The following is a 26,440-nucleotide window of genomic DNA, read 5'->3' on the forward strand; positions in this document are numbered from 1 at the left end:
ACACTAAACACTGAAAAGGAAAATCACATCTCATCTTGATTCAAGGTGTACGTGTTATGAGGGCTGTTAACAACAACCCAGTAACAATTTTGTCCTGTCAACAAACATCACACATACACGTCTTATGTTTTAATCAGATAATAAATAATCAAACTAAACTAATACAAATAATGGTGGTACATTAGTCTGACCTTAGGATCTGCAGTCTACAATGTGGACTCTTTAATCCAGCAGAGATCAGCTCCATGGATGAATGGTCCAATTTGGTCCCACTGAGGTCCAGCTCTGTTAGGTGTGAAGGATTAGAGCTGAGAGCTGAAGCCACACCTTGACAGTCTGCCTTTTCGAGGTCACAGCCAGCAAGTCTGTAAAGATTAAATGTACAATCAAACAGATTAGACCACATTCACTGTCAGTGAAGTTAACTAAAAGATATTTTATCTAGTTAGAAATGTTGTAAGGTAGAGCACCACCAAATGGACAATGAACCTATTCTGGGCTGAACATGTCAAAAACTGTAATTTCGGGTGCTTTAAGAACTCCCATTACTTGTCAGGTGGAAACCTATACAACAATTAGTTTTTGAGAAGATGTTTTTTTTTAAACAGCAAAATGTGTTAATTAATTAAGAAATATTTTCATTTTCCTTGAACATCACTGAAAAAAATCTATTATTCATTGATTCCTTCTTCTAACATAAAACGTCTGTATCTCTGAATACGGTGAAAATAACGCCAAGGAGGGCGAAATACGCTCTTTTTCAACCATACACTGGGCCGGGATGGTCGGCCGCGGTTAGGATTTTAGTTTTGCGACCGTTTGTAAACAAACTGAACTCCTTCCTGAAATCGTCAGGGTACACACACGTGCACACGCACGAAGCTTCCGGTGCTCTTCAAAATAAAGTGTAAATGAATGGTGACACTGCATATCCATAATAATTTGAGTTAGATGGTGTCCAATGTGTTAACAATGACCAGGCTTGTTGTTAATGCGAGGCGTTGTGAGCTTGTAGATCAGCCAGTTTTGGCACGGAACACACTGTGACAACAAAGTATAAACAGATTTACTTCGGTGATGTGTGTGTGTGCGTGTGCGTGTGAAGCTTGTCAAGCACACTAAACCTGCACACAACCGCCACGAAATAAACTTCCAATCCAAGGGACAGTAGTGGGGAACGCGGCACCAACAAAATGTTAAATGGTGCATTTACAGTATATAGCGCCTTCATCCAAGGCGCTTTACAGAGATTGCGCATTACATTCAGACACACACCCATGTGTCAGTAGTGTCAGGAGGGAAGACAAGTAGACAACAACAAAAGAAAATGAACAGAAAGAAAGCAAGTGGGGCGCAAAACAAGAGGAAGAAAGGGCAAAAAAATGGAATCATATCCAAAATTGACATCTTGTTTTACGGGTATCGCGGCCATGCGCGCCAGCCCCGAGTCTTCTAATGTTACCGGTACCAGTGACGGTCTGCGATCCGGGGATGTTGATTCAGATCATGGGGAAATGGAGCAGGATCCACAGCCACCTGCCGAGCCTGCCCAGGACAACGTGGTGGTGGCTGGCTCTTCTGGTGCGCAAGCTGCTGTAACGCAGCCCAACGCCGTGAGTGAAAATGATGATGATGATGATGATGATGATGATGATGAAGATGATGAAGATATTGAGCCCATGGAGGGCGAGGGTGAAAAAGAGAGTGACAGTGAGACAGAGACTGCAGCAGCAGCACTGGGTGGGTCAGAGTCAGACTCTGATGACCCTGTCATTTTATCTCTATCTGATGACCCCGCATTGTGGCCAAAACAAATCACTGACTCTGTCAGGACAGAGCTCGTTAAAAGAGGCCCAGTGCAAATTATTATGGACTGTAGTTTCCCACAAAATACTGAGTCCCCTCCTCGCTGCAGAAAGAGCCAATACACTTTCCGGCACCTGCACCTGCCGCGGCGCCGCCAGAAGTGTAATTATTCTTAATCCGTGGCATCTGCCGCTGTTGCGGAGGCGTCTGCCACCGTTGTGGAACCTACCCCCCCCCCCAACACCACGACCACCAGACCACCGAACACATCACATTTGCTTCCTCTCTGCCGGCACCTATGTGGGATATCTTGCTCTTTCGAATGACCGTCATTTCGACAAAGGAGCGTCGGGAGGGTTAGCGACTCACCCCACGGAGGTTAGGTTTAGGGTAAGGGTTAGAGTTAGAGTTGGGTGTCGAACAGATGACACGTAGTAACGGCAGGTGCCGGCGGATCCGGAAGATGCCGGCAGGTGCCGACGGATCCGGCAGGTGCCGGTGGTCCCCGGCGGCTCCGGCAGTAACGCGGCTATGCCACGGATTAGGTATAATTGCCGGAAAGTGTATTCGCTGTCCCTCCCTTGCTGATTTAACAAAAGTTAAATCAGTTTCATTACAATCAAGAATGGAGAAAAAATAAAGAGAACATGGCTAATGTACTCAAAATCTGAGGATAGGGTTTTCTGTTTTTGTTGCTTGCTCTTCGGGAAACGTGACATCAGTCAAATGAGGGATATGATGGATGGAAACATGTTGGGGATATTCTAAAAGCTCACAAGCAATCAAAAGCACACACCCGTTGTATGGAAGCGTGGCACACGCTCATGATTGGCATGGCTTCTATGAAGACTGTGGACTGGCAACACATGGATCAAAGAGAGAGAAAAGAAAAATACTGGAGAGAAGTGCTGTGCAGAATTATCTCCATGATCTGCCATTTAGCTGAACGCAACATGGCCTTCCGTGGGACAAACTGAGACAAACTGTACAAGCACTCCAATGGTCATTCTTTAGGACAGGTGGAGCTGATGGCTAAACACGACCCAGTAATGAGCGAGCATTGAGAGACGTGACATAACCACTCATTACCTCAGCAAGCACATACAGAATGAGCTGATTGTGAGGATAGGAGCGATGGTTCTCCAGTCTATCTGTGAAAAGGTGCACAACGCTAAATATTATTCACCCGACACCAGCCATATTGTACAGATGCCAGTCATTTTGTGCATTGTGAATTGTGTCCCAAATACAGAAGAAAAGCCTGCTGTTGATTCTATTGCTGAACATTTCACTGTATTTATTCAATGTGAGTTCACTGGGAAAAACTGGGTCTCGACATCAGTGAGTGACTGCAGGGGCCAAAGTTATGATAACGGGAGTAACATGAAAGCCACGAATCAGTGAGTGCAAAAATGATTCTGGGCTGACTGTAAAAGCCCTCTCAGACACCCGCTGGGAATCACATATAGAGAGCGTAAAGGTGTTGAGTTACCACCTAGAAGATGTTCACATAGCACTGGGAGCGCTGGAGGACTATGCACTCCAGCACAAAGATGGTGTAACGGCAACAGAGGCCAAAAGCCTATCAAAATAAATAATAACGGGGCCATTTATCGTGAGCGTTGTGGTGTGTCATGACATTTTGTTTCAAATAAATAAAGTGAGCAAACAACTACAAAGTCCCACAAGTGGCGTTTCCATAAAGCCACTTTTTGCGCATTAATGGCTTAATCGCTAAATGTTTTTATGGAAACACTTCAAAATGCGAATAAACTTTCTTTATCCGCAAAAAAAGTTATCCGCTTGGAGGAGGAGGATTTTGAGCCTTTATCGAATAAACTAAATGCGCGAAAGTGAATAGAAACGGGTCAGACAATAAATGCGAATAGATTATGACGTTCTAGGTCCATTTCCCCTGCTGCTTTACGTCCATGGTATAGTGTTAGCCCACAAACAAACCGGTTGTTTGTTACACACGGAGTGACACAGACTGTGTAAATTCCTCCCGTTTTCACCTCCCGGAGTCAAGCCATCGGTGGCGAACCCTTCCTCATCACACGGTGTTGCGTGCCTGAAGTGCCCAATCTACAAGCTCACAGCAGCTCGCATCCACGTCTCCGCGCCGCGTTGTGAGCTTGCAGATTGGCCACCTGACTTTCCAGAGGACGCTGAAACTGGATGAGCACTGTGCAACGACGCGACCGCGGTTTTCCCGGTGAACCGGTAGCTTTATGTATTGAGAGGAACTCTTGCCAATTTCGTAAGAGACTAGTCGCCAATTGTAATATATTTAAAAGTTATTTGGGGCCATGATGATGACTGATAATCCCTTCTTCCCACTACTAGACAGCGACCAAGTCACAGCAGTCAGATGTGCAGACGGTGCAGTGCTCAGGTTCGGTCTGAAAAAGATCAGCCCGATCAACTCATGCGACCGTCGCTAATTCGAATGACACCCGCAAATGGAAACATGCTAAATTCGCTTTGTCTTAATGCGTATTTCTGATAATTCGCTTCCCTAATGCGCTTAAGTTTATGGAAACGCCACTACAGTCAGCGTGGAAGCCCTTCTAAACGAAATCCGTGCTGTCATACTATTTCTCCAGGACTTCAGAGAGAACGGGTTCATGGATGCGCGCACAGACGCACAAACGATTGCGGAAAAGGCCACAGTGGGAAAAAAGGGCTCTATTTGATTATTAGGGTAAAGATGATCGCCCACCAATTACACCTGAAGAAAACTACAAGCTTGATATATTTCTCCCCCTGATTGACAATGCTCTCTCCAGCATCAGAGAGCGATTTTCTAACCTGTGTGTGTGTGTGTGCGTGCGTGCGTGCGTGCGTGCGTGCGTGCGTGGCTGGGCGCTGTCCCCGGTGCTAAATGGAGCAGAGAGAGATAGTCACTGCTTTGCTTGCTTGTTTTAATACTGTAAATAGAACTGTAGCCAGCCTTGTTTAGCCTTTCAGAGGCATCATAGGTACATTGCCCAGGGCTTCAGATGTCCTTCAACCGGGCCTGGTCCCGAGCCCAAACCCACGGGTACCGATCAGTCCCACAGGTTTTTGGTCAGGTATCCCAGCTCTAATACACATCAAATTCAGGGTGAGCTTGTAGATCTGCTATTTAAAAATATATAATTATATATCTTGCAAAAATGTAAAAATATTTGAATATTTTTTTTTAAACATTTGAATACAAATAGGCCTGGTACAAATAGTGGAAATGGCAGATCTACAAGCTCACAAAATACGTCCTCATGACTTGTGCATCAGCAGAGAAGCAATTATTAACTCCCAACATATGGCAAAATGAACAGTCAGTCTAGAAAAGTAGCACCTGTTTTGCACTTGTTTAACATAGGTAAAAAATAAACCATAGAAACACATTAAAACAACAGGTGCATGAGGAATCCAGCCTGTCTTGCAGCCCCTGCTAACATCTTATCTTACCTTATCATTATTCTGGTCAGTGTGGGTTACTATGATGTCAACCTTATTCACACTCTTCAAATAAAGTCTCACCACAGTATTCATGTTATAATCACATAATAAATAGTAAAACTAAACTAATACAAATAATGGTGGTAAATTAGTCTGACCTTAAGACCTGCAGTCTACAATGTGGACTCTTTAGTCCAGCAGAGATCATCTCCATGGATGAATGGTCCAGTTTTGTCCCACTGAGGTCCAGTTCTCTTAGATGCGAAGAATTAGAGCTGAGAGCTGAAGCCACAACTTTACAGTGTGTCTGTTTGAGGTCACAGCCAGTAAGTCTGTAAAGATTAAATGTAAAACAGATTAGACCACATTTACTGTCAATGAAGTTAACTAAGAGATCTTCTAGCTAGCTAGAAATGGTGTTTACTGACCATATGGCCAATGACCCTATTCTGGGCTGAACATTCAAACAAAATAGAAGATCTACTGCCCACATTTTTGTGACTTGAGATCTACTTTTAAAATGACCAACTCAACATGATCTAGCCACCCAAAAAACTTTACCTGAGCGGGCTTTGGAATAGAAGCACTGGCGTAACATATAAGTCAAACGAATTTAAATAGCAGGGTAAAAAATATGGAAATAGTGGGGGAAAAAATTATTCTACCCATTCTGTATGGAAGTGGTAGTTTTTCGACTTCTTTGTAATGCTATTGACTCTCGAAAACAAAGCATTGCATTGGGGGTTTGCCTATTTTAGAAGCCACAGGCCCTTCTTGATGTCAATAAATCAAGTTGAATTATAGCCTATATAGTTTTAGGGCATATCATGTGGTCTACCTGCATAGCCTTTGTGATCTACTGGTAGATCACAATCTACCTTTTGGTCACCCCTGATCTACCGGTACAAGCTCAGAATATGTCGCACTTTGATAGCTTACATAAACATCATAAACATCAACATATATTGAAAAGAATAATATAAATAAACAATGTGAACCTTCATGCTCCCCAGAGGATGACCCCTACTGATTTTAGTGTTCAAATAGCAACACCATTAGGTCAAAATGTTCACTGTCACAACATCTCTAAATGTACTGGTCAGATTGTCATAAAACTTGTTGATCACATTTATTCTCCCTACAGGATTAAACCTACTGCTTTTACTGACCTCATGACCTCTTCTCTTGTGCCACCTTTAGGCCAAAATGTCCACTTGCACACATGATGTGTGAAAATCTAATGTGAGGATTGTCATGAAACTTACGGAGCACATTGATGCTCCCTGGAGAATTAACCCTACTGATGAAGTGACCCCACAATCTTCTTTCATCTAACGCCACCCTTAAGCCCCGAAAATATTTTTTTGCTATTGTCCCACATAATAGAAGATAATATGTTGTTAAACATGTCAAAGTTATTCAAGAAGATATCCAGATATACAAGCTCACAACTCGAGCTTGTAGATCAGCCATTTTAATAACTGTCAATGAAAATCACACATGTTAATGTATTGTTATATTTTAGTCATCAAAGAGCTGTGTTTAGCGTAAATTAGTCTGACCTTAGGACCTGCAGTCGACAATGTGGACTCTTTAGTCCAGCAGAAATCAGCTCCATGGATGAATGGTCCAGTTTGGTCCCACTGAGGTCCAGTTCTGTTAAATGTGAAGGATTAGAGCTGAGAGCTGAAGCCACAACTTCACAGTGTGTCTGTTGGAGGTCACAGCCAGTAAATCTGTAAAGATTACATGTAAAATCAAACAGATTAGACCACATTCACTGTCAATGAAGTTAACTAAGAGATCTTCTGGCTAGCTAGAAATGGTTTACGGTAAAATGTGCCACCATATGGCCACCCTATTCTGGGCTGAACATTCAGCCAAAATAGAAGATCTACCGCAGGGGTGCCCTTATTTCTTTTGACTTGAGATCTACTTTTAAAATGACCAGCTCATCATGATCTACCCACCCAAAAAAACGTTACCTGAGGGGGCTTTGGAATAGAGGCACTGGCGTTACATAACGGTATAAGTCAAACACATTTAAATAGCAGGGGGAAAAATATGGAAATAGTGGGGAAAAAATGTATTCTACCCGTTCTGTATGGAAGTGGCAGGTTTTCGGGTTCTTTGTAATGCTACTGACTCTCGAAAACAAAGCATTGCATTGGGGGTTTGCCTATTTTAGAAGCCACGAAGGGAGTTGACAGGCCCTTCTTGATGTCAATAAATCAAGTTCCATTATAGCCTATATATATTTTAGGGCATATCATGTGGTCTACCTGCATAGCCTTTGTGATCTACTGGTAGATCACAATCTACCTTTTGGGCACCCCTGATCTACCGGTACAAGCTCACAATATGTCGTACATTGAGAGCTTACATAAACAACAACATATATTGAAAAGAATGATATAAATAAAGAATGTGAACCTTCATGCTCCCCGGAGGATGACCCCTACTGACTTTAGTGTTCAAATAGCACCACCATTAGGTCTAAATGTTCACTGTCACAACATTTCTAAATGTACTGGTCAGATTCTCATGAAACTTGTCGATCACATTTATTCCCCCTACACGATTAAAACTACTGCTTTTACTGACCTCATGACCTCTACTCTAGTGCCACCTTTAGGCCAAAATGTCCACTTGCTCACATGATGTGTGAAAGTCTGATTGTCATGAAACTTATGGAGCACATTGATGCTCCCTAGAGAATTAACCCTACCCTAAGATACCATTGTTCCCTATTGAGATTGGCACATTTCCTGGGGAAAGCTGCCCAGATCACACATGGCACACGTGTCTTCTTATTTTTCCACTCTCAAAAAGGGCCTGCAATGTAGTGCATTTGAAACTACATTGCAGTGCACATCATGGGGTGATCACTGCTTGCCTCCTGTGAATTGTTTTATTTTTGTTTATCTTCTGTTTATTTTGTTGCTGAGTGAGGTCAGCAGACAAAGTGACGTGAGTGAGATGAAAAAACCTGGGTGAAATGTGCCAATCTCAACAGGAAACACCGGTAATATGTTGTTAAACACGTCAAAGTTATTCAAGAAAAACATCCAGATATACAAGCTCACAACACAAGCTTGTAGATCAGCTGTTTTAACTGTCAATGAAAATCACACATAGGCCTATACATGTATCATTATATTTTAGTCATCAAAGAGCTTTGTTTAGCGTAAATTAGTCTGACCTTAGGACCTGCAGTCTACAATGTGGACTCTTTATTCCAGCAGAGATCAGCTCCATGGATGAATGGTCCAGTTTGGTCCCACTGAGGTCCAGTTCTGTTAGATGTGAAGGATTAGAGCTGAGAGCTGAAGCCAAACCTTCACAGTCTGTCTTTTTGAGGTCACAGCCAGCAAGTCTGTAAAGATTAAATGTAAAATCAAAGCAATTAGACCACAATCACTGTCATTGAAGTTAACTAAGAGATCTTCTATCCAATTTGAAATGGTGTACGGTAGAGCGCCACCATATGGCTGATGAACCTATTCTGGGACATTTATTCTTGCCACCGGATTAAACCTACTGACACATGGGGCAACGGCGTCCCCTCTCTTCTAAAACTAGGATTTGGGTTTTGGTCAATTGATTTAGTTTGTTTTCATATTACATTGACACAAAGCTGTCAGCGGATGAGGCTAGACAGCTTCGTCCACGGATTGGTTGTAATATCGCCCTGACAACCAACAACAACCAATAAAACGCGGACTCTGCTCACTGTCCCTTCGGGCTATAGCATCTAGCTCTAAAACTCGAGTGAGGCTGTTTACCTCCATGCTGTGCGCACTATAAAACTACAAAACATGTCCATTTACAAAGTTGTACGAGGAATCCTCTCATTTGACTACTTGACGATCTTGTCAGCATCATAGCCTAGGGCAAGTAAATTATATTTGCTCTGGTAAAACCCTGTTCAGCAATGAATTCATTCTGCAGTGTAAAATATAGCCAACAGAATAAACATGCTATATTCTGTCTTACCGTTAGTTAGTACTAGAGTTGCTGCTTAATTCCATACACTAATTGCATTTATTAGATACATAGTAACACAACCACAGAACATGTTTTCATATTGTCTAGTTATAGTGTTGCCACTCTGTGCGTGTCCATGCGTTTTGCGCACACGCATGTGAATGCGCATGCACATGGATGTGCGTGCTTGTGCGCATGCACGTGTATTATGAGGCGTCCCCCACTTCTAAAAGTAGCACTACAACACTGGACAGACAGACAGATGGATAAATAAATGTACAATACTAAAACTAATGGTTTACATGAAGAAAATGTAATGTTAATTCATTCATCAAATTAAAAATATGTTTTTCTAAATCAAATATGTAGCAGTTTTACTTTTCATGAATTTTACTAAATACATGTGGAAGATCTGTATTGTTATAATATGAAATAAATAACTCATAGGAAACAGACAGGAGACAGTTTTATCAGAAACATTTCAGAGTAATGGACTGTTTTACTCTGAAACTCTTAGAGACACAACAATTACAATTACAGATCATAGTTGATCAGACTTCTAGTGCTGGTGGGCTGAGGAACCAGCAAACCTTCCAGCCAGTTTGACAGTCAAATGATTACATAACTGGATGTGATCATTCCCAAGCAGCCATGATGGATCACATACTGTAGTCACTGTACCTTATCATTATTCTAGTCACTGTGGGTTACCATGATGATGTCAACCTTATTCACTCTATTCAAATACAGTCTTGTATTCTTTTTATAATCCCATAATAAATAGTAAAACAAAAGTAATACAATATAATGATGGTCTGACCTTAGGGTCTTCAGTCTACAATGTGGACACTTTAGTCCAGCAGAGATCAGCTCCATGGATGAATGGTCCAGTTTGGTCCCACTGAGGTCCAGTTCTGTTAGATGTGAAGGATTAGAGCTGAGAGCTGAAGCCACACCTTCACAGTGTGTCTGTTTGAGGATACGGCCAGCAAGTCTGTAAAGATTACATGTAAAATCAGAAATGACCAACAGATTAAACCACATTCACTTTCATTGAAGTTAAAGACGTAGTGAAATAAAAATATGTTTTTCACACTTTTAGAGCATATCTGTAGTGATAATATGCAGGGGTTAACATAACTGGTGCGCAAGTGCGCATATGGTCAAAATAAATGTTGCGTCGCAAATCAGACAAAATGAAGCACTCTTGCGCGCACTACCTCCTGTACCCTTTCTCCTTTTTAATAGCATCAGTTTACCAACTCTGGTGTCCTGTACTGCACGAACTGCATGTACTTCCTGTAAGTAGACTTAAGAAATAAAACTAGCGTTCACTAATCATTATGAGTGGATCTTATTTTCCGCCGGGTTTAGAGGATGTCCGTATAACCCAGCTGCCATGACGCATGTTTACTGACGGCATCTCGCCAAGCATGACAAGTTGTAATGATGACGAAAACGCTTGTCTAACTAAAGAACCCACATGGATTAAACACAAGCTTTTAGCCAACACCATGCATCTGTGACTTGAAAACAACGTGCAGCATAATGTGAGTAGCCTAGTTCAATTAATCTCTCTGTCTAACTCTCATGCTTGCTGGAGTAACGTTGTGGGATCAGAGCTGTAGCTCCAACAAAACGCTTAGTGTGCAATAATCAGGCCATTGCCGGAGACTTTTCTCTATTCTCTAAACTGTTATTTATTTATTGTTTCTTGCTGCCACGAGCGACTGCTGGATATTTTACTATATCTATTTTGATGCAGTAGCGCTGGTCTCAGTCTCAGAACAGTCTGATGGGGAAAAAAAACAATCATAGTTCTTCATCTATTCATTGTGTTTAAATGTGCCAAAGTGCACATCAGCACTGAAACGCTTGCATTGTAGCCTTCTATTAGGTCATGACCTATATATTTGTATAGAGACACATAGCGCCTACACATTCACGCCACAATTGAGACAGCGGACCCACTTCGGCTAAGGGAGAGCGGTGTACTGCAAGCCAACCCATAGAAAGTCATAGCAATTCAACTGTGGTTAGCCTAATATTAAAATAATCCTACATGAACTGAAGACTATATTGATTTAAATAAAAATATATAAAAATATGTTGTATGGACTGACTCTGACAACATATCTTCTAGTTTTCTAAATAAATTATGTGTGTCTCGTTTAATATGCCACTTGAATGGATTACCCCATAATGTTAACAGAGCAGAGGGGAGACGGCAGACAAAGAACCTGTCGCTTTTCAGTGACATCACTGGCTTTCCTGCTATGCATTTATGAGCGCCGACTTTAAAGATCCCGACATTTTCAACTACAGAGTGAATTCTCCAGGTTAGTATTAATCAAAAAATAACTTGCAAGACTCCGTTTGGAAGAAGCAAGATGCGATAATTTCCCAAAATAAATAGCCTAAATATACATGAGAGACAAGTGTATCTGGGTATTGAAAACCATAAGGGATGCGTCCATGACGTGTGGACCATTCGGCCACTTAAACGTAACATTTCCAATACTAGCACTTTTGATTCACTGATGAAGTATATTAAAGTATATTATAGGTAGTGTATCAAGATGACAGATATTCCACATTAAAAAGGCCAAATTAAACACATGGGACACTTTATTAGAACACAAAGGAAATCGCTACGGCCTCAGTAGTAAACCACTGAAAAAAAAAGAAAAAAACACTCAACTCACGATACGATTCAAATCACGATTCAGGGTTCATGATTCACGATGTCAAGATTTTTTCAACACACATTTTCCAGAAAAAATCCCCCCCAAAAAATCCACAATTCTTACAATTCCAGTATTTTCTTTTCTTTTAACAATATTGTTTTCTCTTATGCCCTTTTCAATAAATTAGAACTATCAAATGACAAAAAAACAACAATTAAATTTCAGTTCTCTTGTCTTCTCTTACAAGGAATCCTGAGATTTTTGAGATGTTCTCTTATCCTCTATACAGTAGCAAATAGCAAATGACGGAAAAGTGTAAACTTATCAATTCTTAAAGCTATACTGTGTAAGTTGCTCAACTAGTGGTCAGTAGCAGTAGAGCAAACCGCGGTCGCGTCTGCTTTTTTCGGCCGTTTTTCGCCGTGGACCGGGCATTCAGACCACCGCGTCCGCCTCGCCGAGCCGAGACCTATCCATAGAGGTCTTTCGTGTCCCTCCCCGGTTGGGGAGTTACATGCTAGACTCCTAGCCCAGTGTAAACACTGCAGTGAACTTCCTGAAGAGCTCAGCAGTGTATGATCTGGGCTTTGATTGGCCGGTAGGGAGACACGTGTACAGAATGATGCATATGACATCATTTTGCCGGGAAAAACAGCCCCGGTCACGGCCACCAGGGCTCAGTAGAACACATATAAAGAAAAGGCTTTGGGAGCTGAAATTAACAGAGTGGGGGTTCTAAAACTTTAGCGATTTAATAGTTAGGACAATTTTAAGATATGTTTTATAAAAAAAGTTACATAGTATAACTTTAAATGTCAAATCCTGTTCTTTTTTTTAAACAATATTCTTACCCTCTTTTCAATACTGTATCAAAGAATGCCTTTTTCCTGTCGTACATAGCAAGCCAAGATAAGTTGGCCAACTGTAAATCAGGCATATTTATGTTCCTTTATCTTAACACTAGACCTTACCTGTTTGAATATATATGCTCCAAAATATGGAGCATATAAGTGTGGGTTATGGGGAAAGTAACTGTAACTGGTGCGTGCATGACAATATATAGGAGCATAATAATGTAAAGAGCAGCCCATTGAGGAGTGCATATTATTGAGACAGACAAACAATGTGTAGAAGGATTGCTTTGCTATAATTGTGAATATAGTTGATCAGTAAAAAAATGAAAAATGAAATAACAATAGACCCATACTTTGAAATGAAAGTAGTAGCCTATATTTATGATGAATGAAAATAATTTAACATCAAAATTAGGTGAATAGAAGTATGGGGAATGGGATTATGTATGTGATAATCTGTATTTGTGTACAACATTTGGGTGCGTTTGGTGTTGAACTCTTTCTCTCTGGGGGTCTCAACACACATGTTGACAACAACAACCCGTGCAAGAGGGAGATGCCTTACCAACAGTAACTGGGGGGAAAACAAATTACCTTACGACCACAGCCAGGAAGTTTGTCATGACACAAGCTTTCTTTTTACAGAATTACTCTGTATTTTACAATGCAGTTATCATCCTATTCGATAGTTTAGACGCGAAATAGACAACGATTTCACCCCCACGCACACACACACACACACACACACACACACACACACACACACACACACACACACACACACACAGAGCCGAGAGCCCTGCTGCAGCAGCAGCCAACAAGCCCAACAACAACAGAGACAGACAACACACTGAACTCAGTCCACTCTCCTTCCCTCCTACCTAGGATATCCTCTTGTTCCAAATAAATAAGTCCTTAAGGTAGTAAACAACTTCCAAACACAAGGCGTTGTGATCATGTTTAATCCACCCGCACCACTGGATTAAGAATTGACGTTTTGTTGTCTTCTCAGCTGTAGCCTATAACTCGTTAAGCAAGCCTTGTCCTAAAGTTTAACAAATGCACTGATCAACAGTTAGAGAGAAGGTGACATTTAAAGTCCATAAAGAGAGGTTAAAAGAACCAAAACAACTGAAGCCTGAAGCAGTGACATAGGGTATTTTTTGTTGTTGTATATAATTGAAAGGCATGAGACTATAATGACATACATTTCTCACCTTGAACATTCAAATTCAGACAGGCATGTACTGCTATGTGTTTGAATGGGGAAACCTTATTTATTTATTTTAGCTTTTAGTCAAAATAAAATGTTTCTTCATTAAAATAAGACTTTGATAAGATACGTTTTGCTATAATCATGCAGCTCTATTACAATGACACAGCTATAACAGCAATGTTTAAACATTTTATAGACTACAGTAGGCCTAGTATAATTCTTTTTAAATTAATATTATTTTTGTAATCACTTTGTCTTTCGGTGCATGGGCATCAATATTATATCCATATCATGATATTAGACTGGATAATTATCGTCTGTGATTTGGGATATTGTACTACAGTATGGCATACGTCTTATTTGTACTTATTTGTCTTAAATGTGTATGTGTATACATTCTTAGATAGAAAAGTGGTATGGGGAAAAAACAGTACTGGGACACTTAATTAAAATAATAATAATAATAATAATATATATATATATATATATATATATATATATATATATTTGCTTAAAAGTAATCCAAAAGTAACTGAAAGTAACTAGTAGTTAATACTTTTAAGTAAGGAATACTTTTTAAAAGTAACCTTCCCAACCCTGGTGCTAATTTAGAGAGAGACTGAACAAAAATGAATCCATTGTTCACCTTATGTGACTGCTTGATGTCATGAGCAGACATTTACAATTGCATTTTGGTTTACAACATCATATTCAGCAATGGAGTAGCCTACTACTACTGATTTATGTAGTGTAAAACTCCCTCAAACCTAAACCACAGCAACCAAAGGTAATTTGGGGAGACCTATTGTTTTAATTTGAAGACGAGCCATTAATTTGGCCTAAAAAAAAAAAGAAGAAAAAAGACTCTGCTCAGTCTCGACCCCCTTTCATCTCGGACTCGACTCGGTCTCGATCCCCGTTGGTCTCGGACTCGACTCTGACTCGACCCCCTCCCAAGGGCTCTTGACTCGGACTCAACTCGGACTCGTACCCCATATGACTTGGACTTGACTTGGACTCGCTTTAGGTGGACTCGACTACAACACTAATAACTAGTGTATCACCCGCGTTTGGTTAAAAGTTATATCGAGTGGCGTTCGAACAAACATTGCAAACTTTGCAAATAACTTGAGTTTCATCGTGTCGGTTTTGACATATTCCATAGACCAAGGGAGAATACGCAGCCCCTCTGTGTGTGTCTGTCAGTCGCTCGAAGCCTGCCTATCCCTGAATATTACATGACGGTCATGTCAGGGCTAGTAGCCTGCCTAGTGACTGCATGCTTCCCAAAGCAAGGGGGAGGGACCGTGGAAGCAAGGGGACAGAAGATCCTCAAGCTATTGATACGTTGAGACGTGACACGTCGTTAGCTTGTAGATCTGTTCTTTTTGGCGAATTACACCACCGTACTATAGAAGTATAAATTAAGCAATAGAGCTGCTCTGTTGGTCGAATCGTCGAAGCCCTGAGTACTATCCCCAAAAGGTTATGTGCACCCCTGATAATAAGATGGCAAAGAAGTGAAAATGAATCCTGTATTGTGTATTATAACAAGAGAATTACAGTCCTAAGTACAGCGCCTAAAAAAAAACGTAATGCAATGCGTAGTCTATGTTAACTCTACTTAATAATTTGTGGTCAGAATGATTGACAGGTGCCTGTGTCAACTTCAACTACTTCTACTACTACCTTCCCCCACCTCCCTGTTCGTCTTCCCCGCACAGTGGAGCCAGTGTGTTGCGCTTGCTTGCCTATGGTTCAGCCAATCACAAGTCATGGCCGACTTCTTATCTCCTATGAACACAAAATTGATTCCGTATCCGCTGCCTTGTTAGTCTATGGGAGCGACGCTGTGAGACTCGATTTTGAAACTCGCCTTGAGCACACAAATCGGCCACCCATCATATGCGTTATTGCTATTATAAAATGCGCGCTGAATGTAATCAGCGTGCTGAACGTTACGTTTTAGTGTCATATTTATCGGAGATTATGTAAATCGGGGGGCGAAGTGCAGCACAATGCGTCAATATGCTGTTAAGAAGCTTGCCTTTATAAAAATTAAAGCATAGCGTTTAGACGTGGTTGAACCTGCTTTTATGCGCTAAAAGCCATTTTGGCCAAATGAGAAGGCGCTGCCGCACCGCAATAGGCCTGCTGTCGGCCTATAAAGAACAAACAGCTAGATTAATTCACATCTCTGTCAGTTATGGTCAAATTTTACAAATGTAAATGTCTAAATAATCCTTGGGATGTGTGCATTATTATTGTTATCCGTATCAAACAAAATCAGGGGGGATATGTTTTATTTTATTTATTTAATTATGCTGGTTCCATCAGAAGATCTTTATTTTCTGCATGCTGTCTTTTGAGTGATGTCGGCATGGTAAGCACATTCACAGAAGCATGGATGGATCCCTTAAAATTGTTAAAATCATTCATAATTGACCGATCTATGAGGAATCAATCTGCTGTGTTTTTCTTTGCTTTTAGTCCGAGGTATATAGATGCGTGATCGCGATGTGTCGTGCAAAAAGAAAGCTCTCAAAGCACTGACTACATCATGGCATGTTGACAACTTTTAGGTCTAAATATGTTTTTTAGGTCTAACATTGTTAGGTCTAATAGGCCTATGTGCATGTGGAGCGCACGGCCGAGGACAGCAGCTACAGACGGTTTTACTTCATGCGTGCATACATTCTGTATACAGGAATCTCCAGCGCTGCTCCATAAATTTGTCCAAAAAAACAGATGTATACACACACACACACACACACACACACACACACACACACACACACACACACACACACACACACACACACACACACACACACACACACACACACACACACACCAGAGTGACTTTCAAGTGATATCACTGATATGTGAATAAGCAAAGAAAACACGGACTACACTTAATAAGGTGCTAGAGAGAATAATAAGCCTACATTGCTGTCTGTGACTGTCCATTTGTCTATGCAAAGATGAGAGCACCGTCGCCCCTTCATCCATTTCAAAGCTGTTCAAGAAGGCTTATGCAGAGTTTTATGCCAGTTCTGACGCTCTTAAAGGTGATGACAGCTGCAAACTTGATTGGTGAATTAAAGTACCGGCCGAAACACGCCCATGAATAATTCTTCAACCGCTGAGTGGACATTGGTATGCGTTGTTTTCTTTAGCCGGTGGTTCTGCTACAGGCGGCTCGTTTGCGTTTGCTCAGCAACAGATGGCTACGCCTACGCAGCACCGTTGCCTCCTGCCCAGAAAAAAGTCTGCAGTGTGCGTGTTTGCGTGCACACTGCATGCGCATGCTCAAAGCGGCCGCAGCGCAGTGCATTATGGGGCGGTAGGGCTTGAATAGCGACCATTGAATGCACCCTACAAATCCAGACGCATTGTGGGATATTTGAGTCCACTATATTAGGGTACAAAAAAGCTCACTATACATTCGGACACTACTTCAAAATGGTGGAACGCCCCTTTAGTACACTAAAGTAGGGAATAGGGTGGATTTCGGACGCAGCCACGGTGTCTACAAAACGCAACCTTATGGTTGGCGCTAGAAGAGGGGCATTTGAGAAATCAGGGGCGGAGGATGTGGTTTGGGAGTCAAGGAGTGTGTGTGCAAAGTTTGGCAAGGATAGGTAGCCTGATCTCAGACTCAGCTCACGCAGTATGCTGAAACTGTCCCTGAAACTATTCTGAGCGATTTACGGGGGAGGGACTTTTTTGCGAGCGTGCGCGCGTGAGTGATTGCAACTCACGGTGATCAAGACCCACGGTGGACGCGACGCACGGTCGCGGAGTGTGTGTGTGATTGTGTGGTCTCTGTCTGTGCCAGTGACTGCTTCCACACAGAACTGCGACCAGAAACATGTAATCAACATTAACAGCTTGGTGAAATCAGCGCGCGCGCGTGTGTGTGTGCCTTCCTCAGCCTGCGTGTGTGTGTGTGAACTTCGTTTGAATCGTTTCAACTGCTGCGCGGATTGGATATTCGTTAGACCCACCCCCACCCCCACCCCCATTGGAGGAGCCGAAAATAAATGCCGATTCATGTACTCAGCTCCAGACCAGAGAAAGAGTCCACTCTGAGAGTGGGCGGGGTAAATGGTCTGGAAGCAGGCTAAAGGATAGGGGCAACGGTGCCGGAGATAAGAGTAGAGCCAAAAGTGTGATGTGATGGACAGACAGCCGGTGGAGCTTTTCATAGTAACTTGTGAACTGACAGTCGCAACTAATGATTTATATGAAGAAAATTAATTGAATATTAATTATTTTATCAAATAAAAAATACATTTCACTACATCACATATATAGCAGTTTTTATTTACATTACTTTTACTAAATAATGTGGAAGATCTGTGTTGTTATAACTATAACTATAACTAATACAAATAATGGTGGTAAATTATTACCTTAGGGTCTGCAGTCCACAACGTGGACTCTTTAGAACAGCAGAGATCAGCTCCATGGTTGAATCGTCCAGTTTTGTCCCACTGAGGTCCATAAAAGAACAAATAATAATAATACCAATGAAGAAAGTGAAACAAATCACAGAATTGTGTAGCAGTTTTGCTTTCCATTACCTTTACAAAATACATGTGAAATATCTGTGTTGTTATAATTATGAAATAAATAACTCATAGGAAACAGACAGGACACAGTTTTATCAGCAACATTTCAGAATAATGGACTGTTTTACTCTGAAACTCTTAAAAACACACCAGTGATCATAATTGATCAAACTGCTGGTGCTGGTAGGCTGAGGAACCAGCAAACCTTCCAGTCTGTGTTTACACCAGTTTGACAGTCAAATGATTACATAACTGGATGTGATCATTCCCTAGCAGCCATGATGGATCACATACTGTAGTCACTGTACCTTATCATTATTCTAGTCAGTGTGGGTAACATGATGTCAATCTTATTCACACTCTTCAAATACACTCTCACCACTGTATTAATGTTATAATCACATAATAAATAGTAAAACTAAACTAATACAAATAATGGTGGTAAATTAGTCTGACCTTAGGATCTGCAGTCTACAATGTGGACTCTTTAGTCCAGCAAAGATCAGCTCCACAGATGAAAGGTCCAGTTTGGTCCCACTGAGGTCCAGTTCTGTTAGATGTGAAGGATTAGAGCTGAGAGCTGAAGCCACACCGTCACAGTCTGTCTTTTTGAGATCACAGCCAGCAAGTCTGTAAAGATTAAATGTAAAATTAAACCGATTAAACCACATTCACTGCCAGTGAAGTCAACTAAGAGATCTTCTATCTAGTTAGAAATTGTTTAAGGTAGAGTGCCACCATATGGCCTATGACCCTATTCTGGGCTGAACATTCAGCCAAAATAGCAGATCTAGAAGCTCACAATAAGTCGCTCATTGAGAGCTTACATAAACATCATAAACAACAACCTATGTTGAAAAGAATAATATAAATAAAGACTGTGAACCTTCATGCTCCCCAGAGGATGACCCCAACTGATTTCAGTGTTCAAATAGTCTTTCTTCTAGCACCACCATTAGGTCAAAATGTTCACTGTCACAACATTTCTAAATGTACAGTAGTGGTCAGATTGTCATGAAACTTGTTGATCACATTTATTCTCCCCACAGGATTAAATTTACTGCTTCACTGACCTCATGACCTCCACTTTAGCACCACATTTAGGCTAAATTGTCCACTTGCACACATGATGTGTGAACATCTTATTTGAGTCCTGCAACGGGCCGGGTAGTGGGTACCCCTGAATACCCGGCGGGGGTCCGTGTTTGACAGGCAGGCAAAAACTGATGGAAAACATACTTGTATAAGTTTGCGGGTTCGGGAACGGGCAGTACGGGACTAAACACGGGCGGGTGACATTTTATTGTGAAAAGAGAGCACCGTTTCAGCCCAAACAACATCACCTCACAGTAGCGCACACAGTGAGCAGCAGGACACACAAACACACACACACACACACACACACACACACACACACACACACACACACACACACACACACACACACACACACACACACACACACACACACACACACACACACACACACACACACACACACACAACCACAGCATGCATATAAACAAAGTATAATAGATGTTCTTCACTGCTGCATGAATTGCATTAGCCCATGTTCTGGTGGAGGTAGTTATCACTTTTTCCCGAGACAGGCCAGAATTTCTAATATTTTTACTTCTACTCCACTACATCTTGGATCCAAATACTGTACTTTTACTCCACTGCATTTATTTGAACACGTTAGTTACTTGTTACTTTGCAGATATACATTATAATATTATAAAACATACATTGTAAACCACTTTAGCCCTATTTTATACCTTCGATAATTGCTCACAGCGCATCGCAACACGTTGTGAGCTTGTAGATCTGCTATGTTCAAACACTTTGTACTTTTACTTTTGGTACTTTAAGTACATTTTGATGCCAATACTTTTCGTACTTTTTTTGAATTCCAGACTTTTACTTGTAACAGAGTATTTCTATAATTCAGTAACTATTGATACTTTTACTTAAGTAAAAAAGTCTACTTGTTCCACCACATTTTTCTGTGAAAGAAAATACCCATTACATTTACTCCAAAAATATGTATTTGTCGCAGACCCCCATTTGGAAATATGTGGTGCCAGGGACCCCCATACAAGATCAGGTCAAGATTAGGTTTTAAAATATTTAAAAAATATTGTACTTTTTTACCCAATATTTTTGAAAATAGCATATCTACAAGCTCACAACGTATTGTGATGTCACACATTGTGAGCTTGCTGATCTGCTATTTTCAAATAGCCAATGTAAAGTATTAACACTGAGCCTAGTTGCTTCTTTTGGGCTTATTTTTCATAGACCTGGCTGCTTGTTTCTTTGAAAAAATCTGGCAACACAACAATCCCCAGTTCACTTACTTACTAGGGACAAGGTTAATGAAGAAGGTATAGTCAGTCTAGTGGCCAGGCAGACGCCACTGTCAATAATGAAGAAGGTTAAGTCAGACACCATTGACTATAAGGAAAAAGGTATAGTCAGACACCATTGACTATAATGAAGAAGGTATAGTCAGACACCATTGACTATAATGAAGAAGGTATAGTCAGACACCATTGATTATAAATTTGAGGATAGGGTTTTCTGTTTTTGTTCGGGAAACGTGGCATCAGTCTGTCAAATGAGGGATATGATGGATGGAAACATGTTGGAGATATTCTAAAAGCTCACAAGCAATCAAAAGCACACACCCATTGTATGGAAGCGTGGCACACGCTCATGGCATGGCTACTATGAAGACTGTGGACTGGCAACACATGGATCAAAGAGAAAAACAAATATTGGAGAGAAGTGCTGTGCAGAATTATCTCCATCATCTGCCCTTTAGCTGAATGTAACATGGCCTTTCGTGGTACATCAGACAAACTGTACAAGCACTCCAATGGTCATTCTTTAGGACAGGTGGAGCCGATGGCTAAACACGACCCAGTAATGAGCGAGCACTTGCGAAGAATCGAGAGACGTGACATAACCACTCATTACCTCAGCAAGCACATACAGAATGAGCTGATTGTGAGGATAGGAGCGATGGTTCTCCAGTCCATCTGTGAAAAGGTGCACAACGCTAAATATTATTCACCCGACGCCAGCCATATTGAACAGATGGCAGTCATTTTGTGCATTGTGAATTGTGTCCCAAAAACAGAAGAAAAGCCTGCTGTTGTTTCTATTGCTGAACATTTCACTGTATTTATTCAATGTGAGTTCACTGGAAAAAACTGGGTCTCGACATCAGTGAGTGACTGACTGCAGGGGCCAAAGTTATGATAACGGGAGTAACATGAAAGCCAAGAATCAGGGAGTGCAAAAATGATTCTGGGCTGACTGTAAAAGCCCTCTCAGACACCCGCTGGTAATCACATATAGAGAGCGTAAAGGTGTTGCGTTACCACCTAGAAGAGGTTCACATAGCACTGGGAGCGCTGGAGGACTCCAGCACAAAGATGGTGTAACGGCAACAGAGGCCAAAAGCCACGGTTAGGATTTTAGTTTTGCGACCGTTTGTAAACAAACTAAACTCCTTCCTGAAATCGTAAGGGTACACACACGTGCACACGCACGAAGCTTCCGGGGCTCTTCAAAATAAAGTTTAAATGAGTGGTGACACTGCATATCCATAATAATTTGAGTTAGATGGTGTCCAATGTGTTAACAATGACCAGGCTTGTTGTTAATGCGAGGCGCTGTGAGCTTGTAGATCAGCCAGTTTTGGCACGGAACACACCGTGACAACAAAGTATAAACAGATTTACTTCGGTGATGTGTGTGTGTGTGTGCGTGTGAAGCTTGCCCAGCACACTAAACCTGCACACAACCGCCGCGAAATAAACTTCCAATCCAAGGGACAGTAGTGGGGAACACGGCACCAACAAAATGTTAAATGGTGCATTTACAGTATATAGCGCCTTCATCCAAGGCGCTTTACAGAGATTGTGCATTACATTCACACACACACACACACACACACACATTCATTTCATTCAGCCAATTTCACACACACATTCATTACATTCACCCATTCACACACACATATTCATTACATTCACCCATTCACACACACATTCATTACATTCACGCATTCACACACATTCATACACCGATGGCAGAGGAAACAATGCAAGGCACCAACTTGCTCATCAGGAGCAACTATGGGTTCAGAGTCTTGCTCAAGGACTCTTCAACACTAACTCTGGTGGAGCCCTGGATCGAACTGGGAACCCTTCGAGAACTACAAGCTATGAGCTCGCTTCAGCACAACAACATGTTTACCTCAGCGTTTGGGACATGCTCCGTGCTTAGAGTTATGTCTCCGTGCCAGCAGAATTAACACAATGTGAGCCAAGGTTTCTAACATTTCTGTCGGTGGTCCACTGGTAGTCGTCGTGTGTGTGTGTGTGGGGGGGTGATAGGTTCCGAAACAGCGGCAGACGCAAGCTCCATGCCGGCTCTGTCCGGCTATGCCACGGACATAGGCGCAAATGGCGGGGGGGACAAGGTGTTTTTGTCACCTTCCAGGTTCAATTTCGTCCCCTCCATTCACTTCCAGAAGTCCCCCCCGTCACCCCCAGTCAGGGACCCCCAAGCCAAACTTTTAGGGGTCTGAATTCTGAAAATCACGCACTAAACGTGAGCGATTATTTTTAAGCCCCCCCCACCCCATCTAAAATCCCCAAATGGTTTGGTCCAGACCGTCCAGTGCCCTCAGTATAGCAACGCCCATTTCTCTCAAGTCAGAAGTTAACTCCACACAGCTGTAGCCTGTTAAGGAAGCCAGTTACAGCCAGTTCTTAATGTCCACACAGCTCCGGACACCACTCGACTCGAGCGGTTACACCCCGCCATTCCGAAACACCGCCATTCCGAACATTGACTTCTAACCCTAACCCTAACCCTAACCCTTACCCTAACCCTAACCCTAACTAACCCTAACCCTACCCCTAACCCTACCCCTAACCCTAACCCTAACCCTAGTCAATGTTCGGAATGGCGGTGTTTCGGAATGGCGGTCTGACACCGACTCGAGCACGGCCTGGGAAATGCTTTCATTGCTTTCTAAGTACTAATAAAGAATTAATTGTGGTCATTATGTGGACAAAAGCTACTGTAAAGCCCTCTGTGTGTGTTAATTTAATTTGGTGTGTTTCTGTCTGTCTGACTGTCTCTGAGGCAACGGTATGTATGTAACAGTAACATACATTGGTTAGCATTTAGCTAAGCATGCTACAAACACAATTAATGGTAGACTAGTGTTCTTCCAAAGCAGCTCAATTTAGCTTAGTTTACCAATTCTGTTCACTATAACCTATAGGCTATGTGTACTACTCAATCTCATAGATAGCTCATCATCGTAGCATCGATTGATTGATTGATTGATTGAAGACTTTATTAGAAGTTTGCATAGGAAAAGGTACAGTTTCATGACGGTACAGTTCACTGGTACAAGGTCTACTAAAAGGAGATCCATGAAAAGACTAAGCTTATTTCCACTGGAAACCATTGAAGTATCTCATATAACATTGAATGACAGACAAATAGAACACAGTACTATGCAGTAGATATGTAAAGAAAAAGAAAACAGTAAGACTAGCAGTAGCGTGTATTTTTGTAGTAGGCCTATATTGAGTCAGTCTCACTTTCCCTCTATCTCTCTCAATTCAATTCAAAGGGCTTTATTGGCATGAGTATATATGTTTACCTCTCTCTCTCTCTCTCTCTCTCTCTCTCTCTCTCAGACGTTCACACGTTCACAAACAGTCAGAAACATGAAAAAGCGGAATAATATGGACATACGTTTTTTTTTTATTGCCCCCAAAAAACTCTGTGTAAGTAGGAATATATATAAATAATATCCCAAATATCATTTTTTAATGTATCATGTTTTAATGTCTGCATAGAAAATGAATAGAGCGTGATGTTAATGTAGATAATCTTGTGTCATATAGACAACAACAACAGCAGCTGTGGAAAGTGGCAGCCATGGTGGTGGGGAGTCTCTGGTATTTTTTTATTTTTTCAGTTGTAGAAATGCTTAAATAAAATAAGTACATTTTAAATGTCACTGTTTTGAGTGTTTTGGTTACTTACAAACTGTAGCCTATTTCTTAGGAGACAGAAAGCCAGTCAGGGGGACCGGTGAGGAGAGCCACTGCTCAAGATGCTACTGATGCAAGTAGGGATAATTTGAATTATCTGCAATATAATTATTGTGAGCATTTGTATTGCTATAAACAATAATGTTGTACTTGTCCCATTCCTAGATGAAAACCCTGTCGAGGACATGCCTGATGCCACTGCAGGTCCTAACAGGAGAAGCACAGACTCCATGGAGTCAGAAGCTAGAGATGAAAGTAGGGATAATTTTTATTCTCTGTAATACCATTTTTCATTTTTATAGCTAACAAAAAATGCATTGTCCCATCCATGGATGCAAATACCATCTACACTTCAGGTCCAGAGGAGGCAAGTCCCAGCTGGAGCAGAGACTCCACAGAGAGTTCAGAAGCTACAGATGAGAGTAGGGATAATGTTTATTCTGACTAATATAAATGTTGAGCATTTTTATAGCTACAACAACCAATAATCCTATACGTTGTCCCATCCTTAGATGCAAATATTATCTACATTAAGGATGACGAGAGACCAGCAGACAGCAGTGGGGAGACAGCAGAGGTCCAAGACACCAGCGTTCCCATTGCTTTGCAGACCAGCAGGGGAGCTCGGAGTCGAGTCATGCAGGTAGTCAGATATCAATGTAATTGTGTATTGATGTTGGAGGTTATTTTTTTTCTATTGATCTGCTTTACCATTCAACCATGCAGCAGATGCCAGTGAGAGGGCAGAGATCAGAGGTCTCCAGCCCCAAACACCGTGGAAAGACCAGCCAAAGGAGAGCCGATGAAAGGCCACGTCATCGTACTACAAATACAGGTAAGCATAATTATTTGCACTACTCATCTGCCGTCTGTGAATGTAATGCACAATCTCTGTACAGTGCGCCTTGGAGAACGGCCCCATATATAAATGCACCATTTACTTTATATCACAAAAAATACTTTGCATTATCTGTTTATATACTGTTGCACCAGACACGACCAGAGATTCACCGGAGTCCTCAGAGACCAGCTGCAATCCCTCGTCTTTGCAGACCAGCAACAGGGGAGCTGAGAGTCGTCAACCCATTCAGGTAGGTATCGATGCAATTGTGTATTGATTTTGAAGGTTATTTTTTCTATTTTTTTCTATTGATTATAGACAATATGTTTATGTCCCTTTCATCCATGCAGCAGATGCCAGTGAGAGAGCAGAGATCACAGATCCCCAGCCCCCGATACCGTGGAAAGGCCAGCCAAAGGAGAGCAGCCGATGAACGGCCACATCGTACTACAGGTAAACAGCATTATTTGCATTACTCATCTGCGGTCTGTGAATACAGTGCCTTGGAGAACGGCCCCATATATAAATGCACAATTTACTTTATATCACTAAAAATACTTTTTTATCTGTTTATACTATACGACCAGACACGACCAGAGATTCACCGGAGTCCCCAGAGACCAGCTGCAGTCCCTCGTCTTTGCAGACCAGCAGCATGGGAGCTCAGAGTTGTCGACCCATTCAGGTAGGTATCAATGCAATTGTGTATTGTTTTTGGAGGTTATTTTTTCGTTCTATTGATGATAGACAATATGTGTGTCCCTTTCATCCATGCAGCAGATGCCAGTGAGAGAGCAGAGATCACAGATCCCCAGCCCCAGATATCGTGGAAGGACCAGCCATAGGAGAGCAGCCGATGAACGGCCACATCGTACTACAGGTAAGCATCATTATTTGCGTTATGATCTGCTGTCTGTGAATGTAATGTCTGTGAAT

General features: G+C 41.6%; 1 protein-coding gene across 1 annotated transcript in view; it reads right to left on the reverse strand.

Annotated features, from left to right (window-relative positions):
• Positions 1 to 288: 288 nt before the first annotated feature.
• The window catches only part of LOC308298166 (protein NLRC3-like), a gene marked incomplete at both ends in the record, with an annotated part of 148,119 nt that continues 121,967 nt past the window's right edge, over positions 289 to 26,440 (reverse strand). Inside the window, 2 exons of the mRNA XM_080741722.1 lie at positions 289 to 365; positions 6,895 to 6,986. Of these exons, the coding sequence (XP_080597848.1) occupies positions 289 to 365; positions 6,895 to 6,986 (169 nt within the window). The remainder of the gene's footprint in view (positions 366 to 6,894; positions 6,987 to 26,440) is intronic.

The sequence above is a fragment of the Nannobrachium achirus genome, assembly GCF_963921795.1.
Source record: "Nannobrachium achirus genome assembly, chromosome: 14".
NCBI classification, from domain to species: domain Eukaryota; kingdom Metazoa; phylum Chordata; class Actinopteri; order Myctophiformes; family Myctophidae; genus Nannobrachium; species Nannobrachium achirus.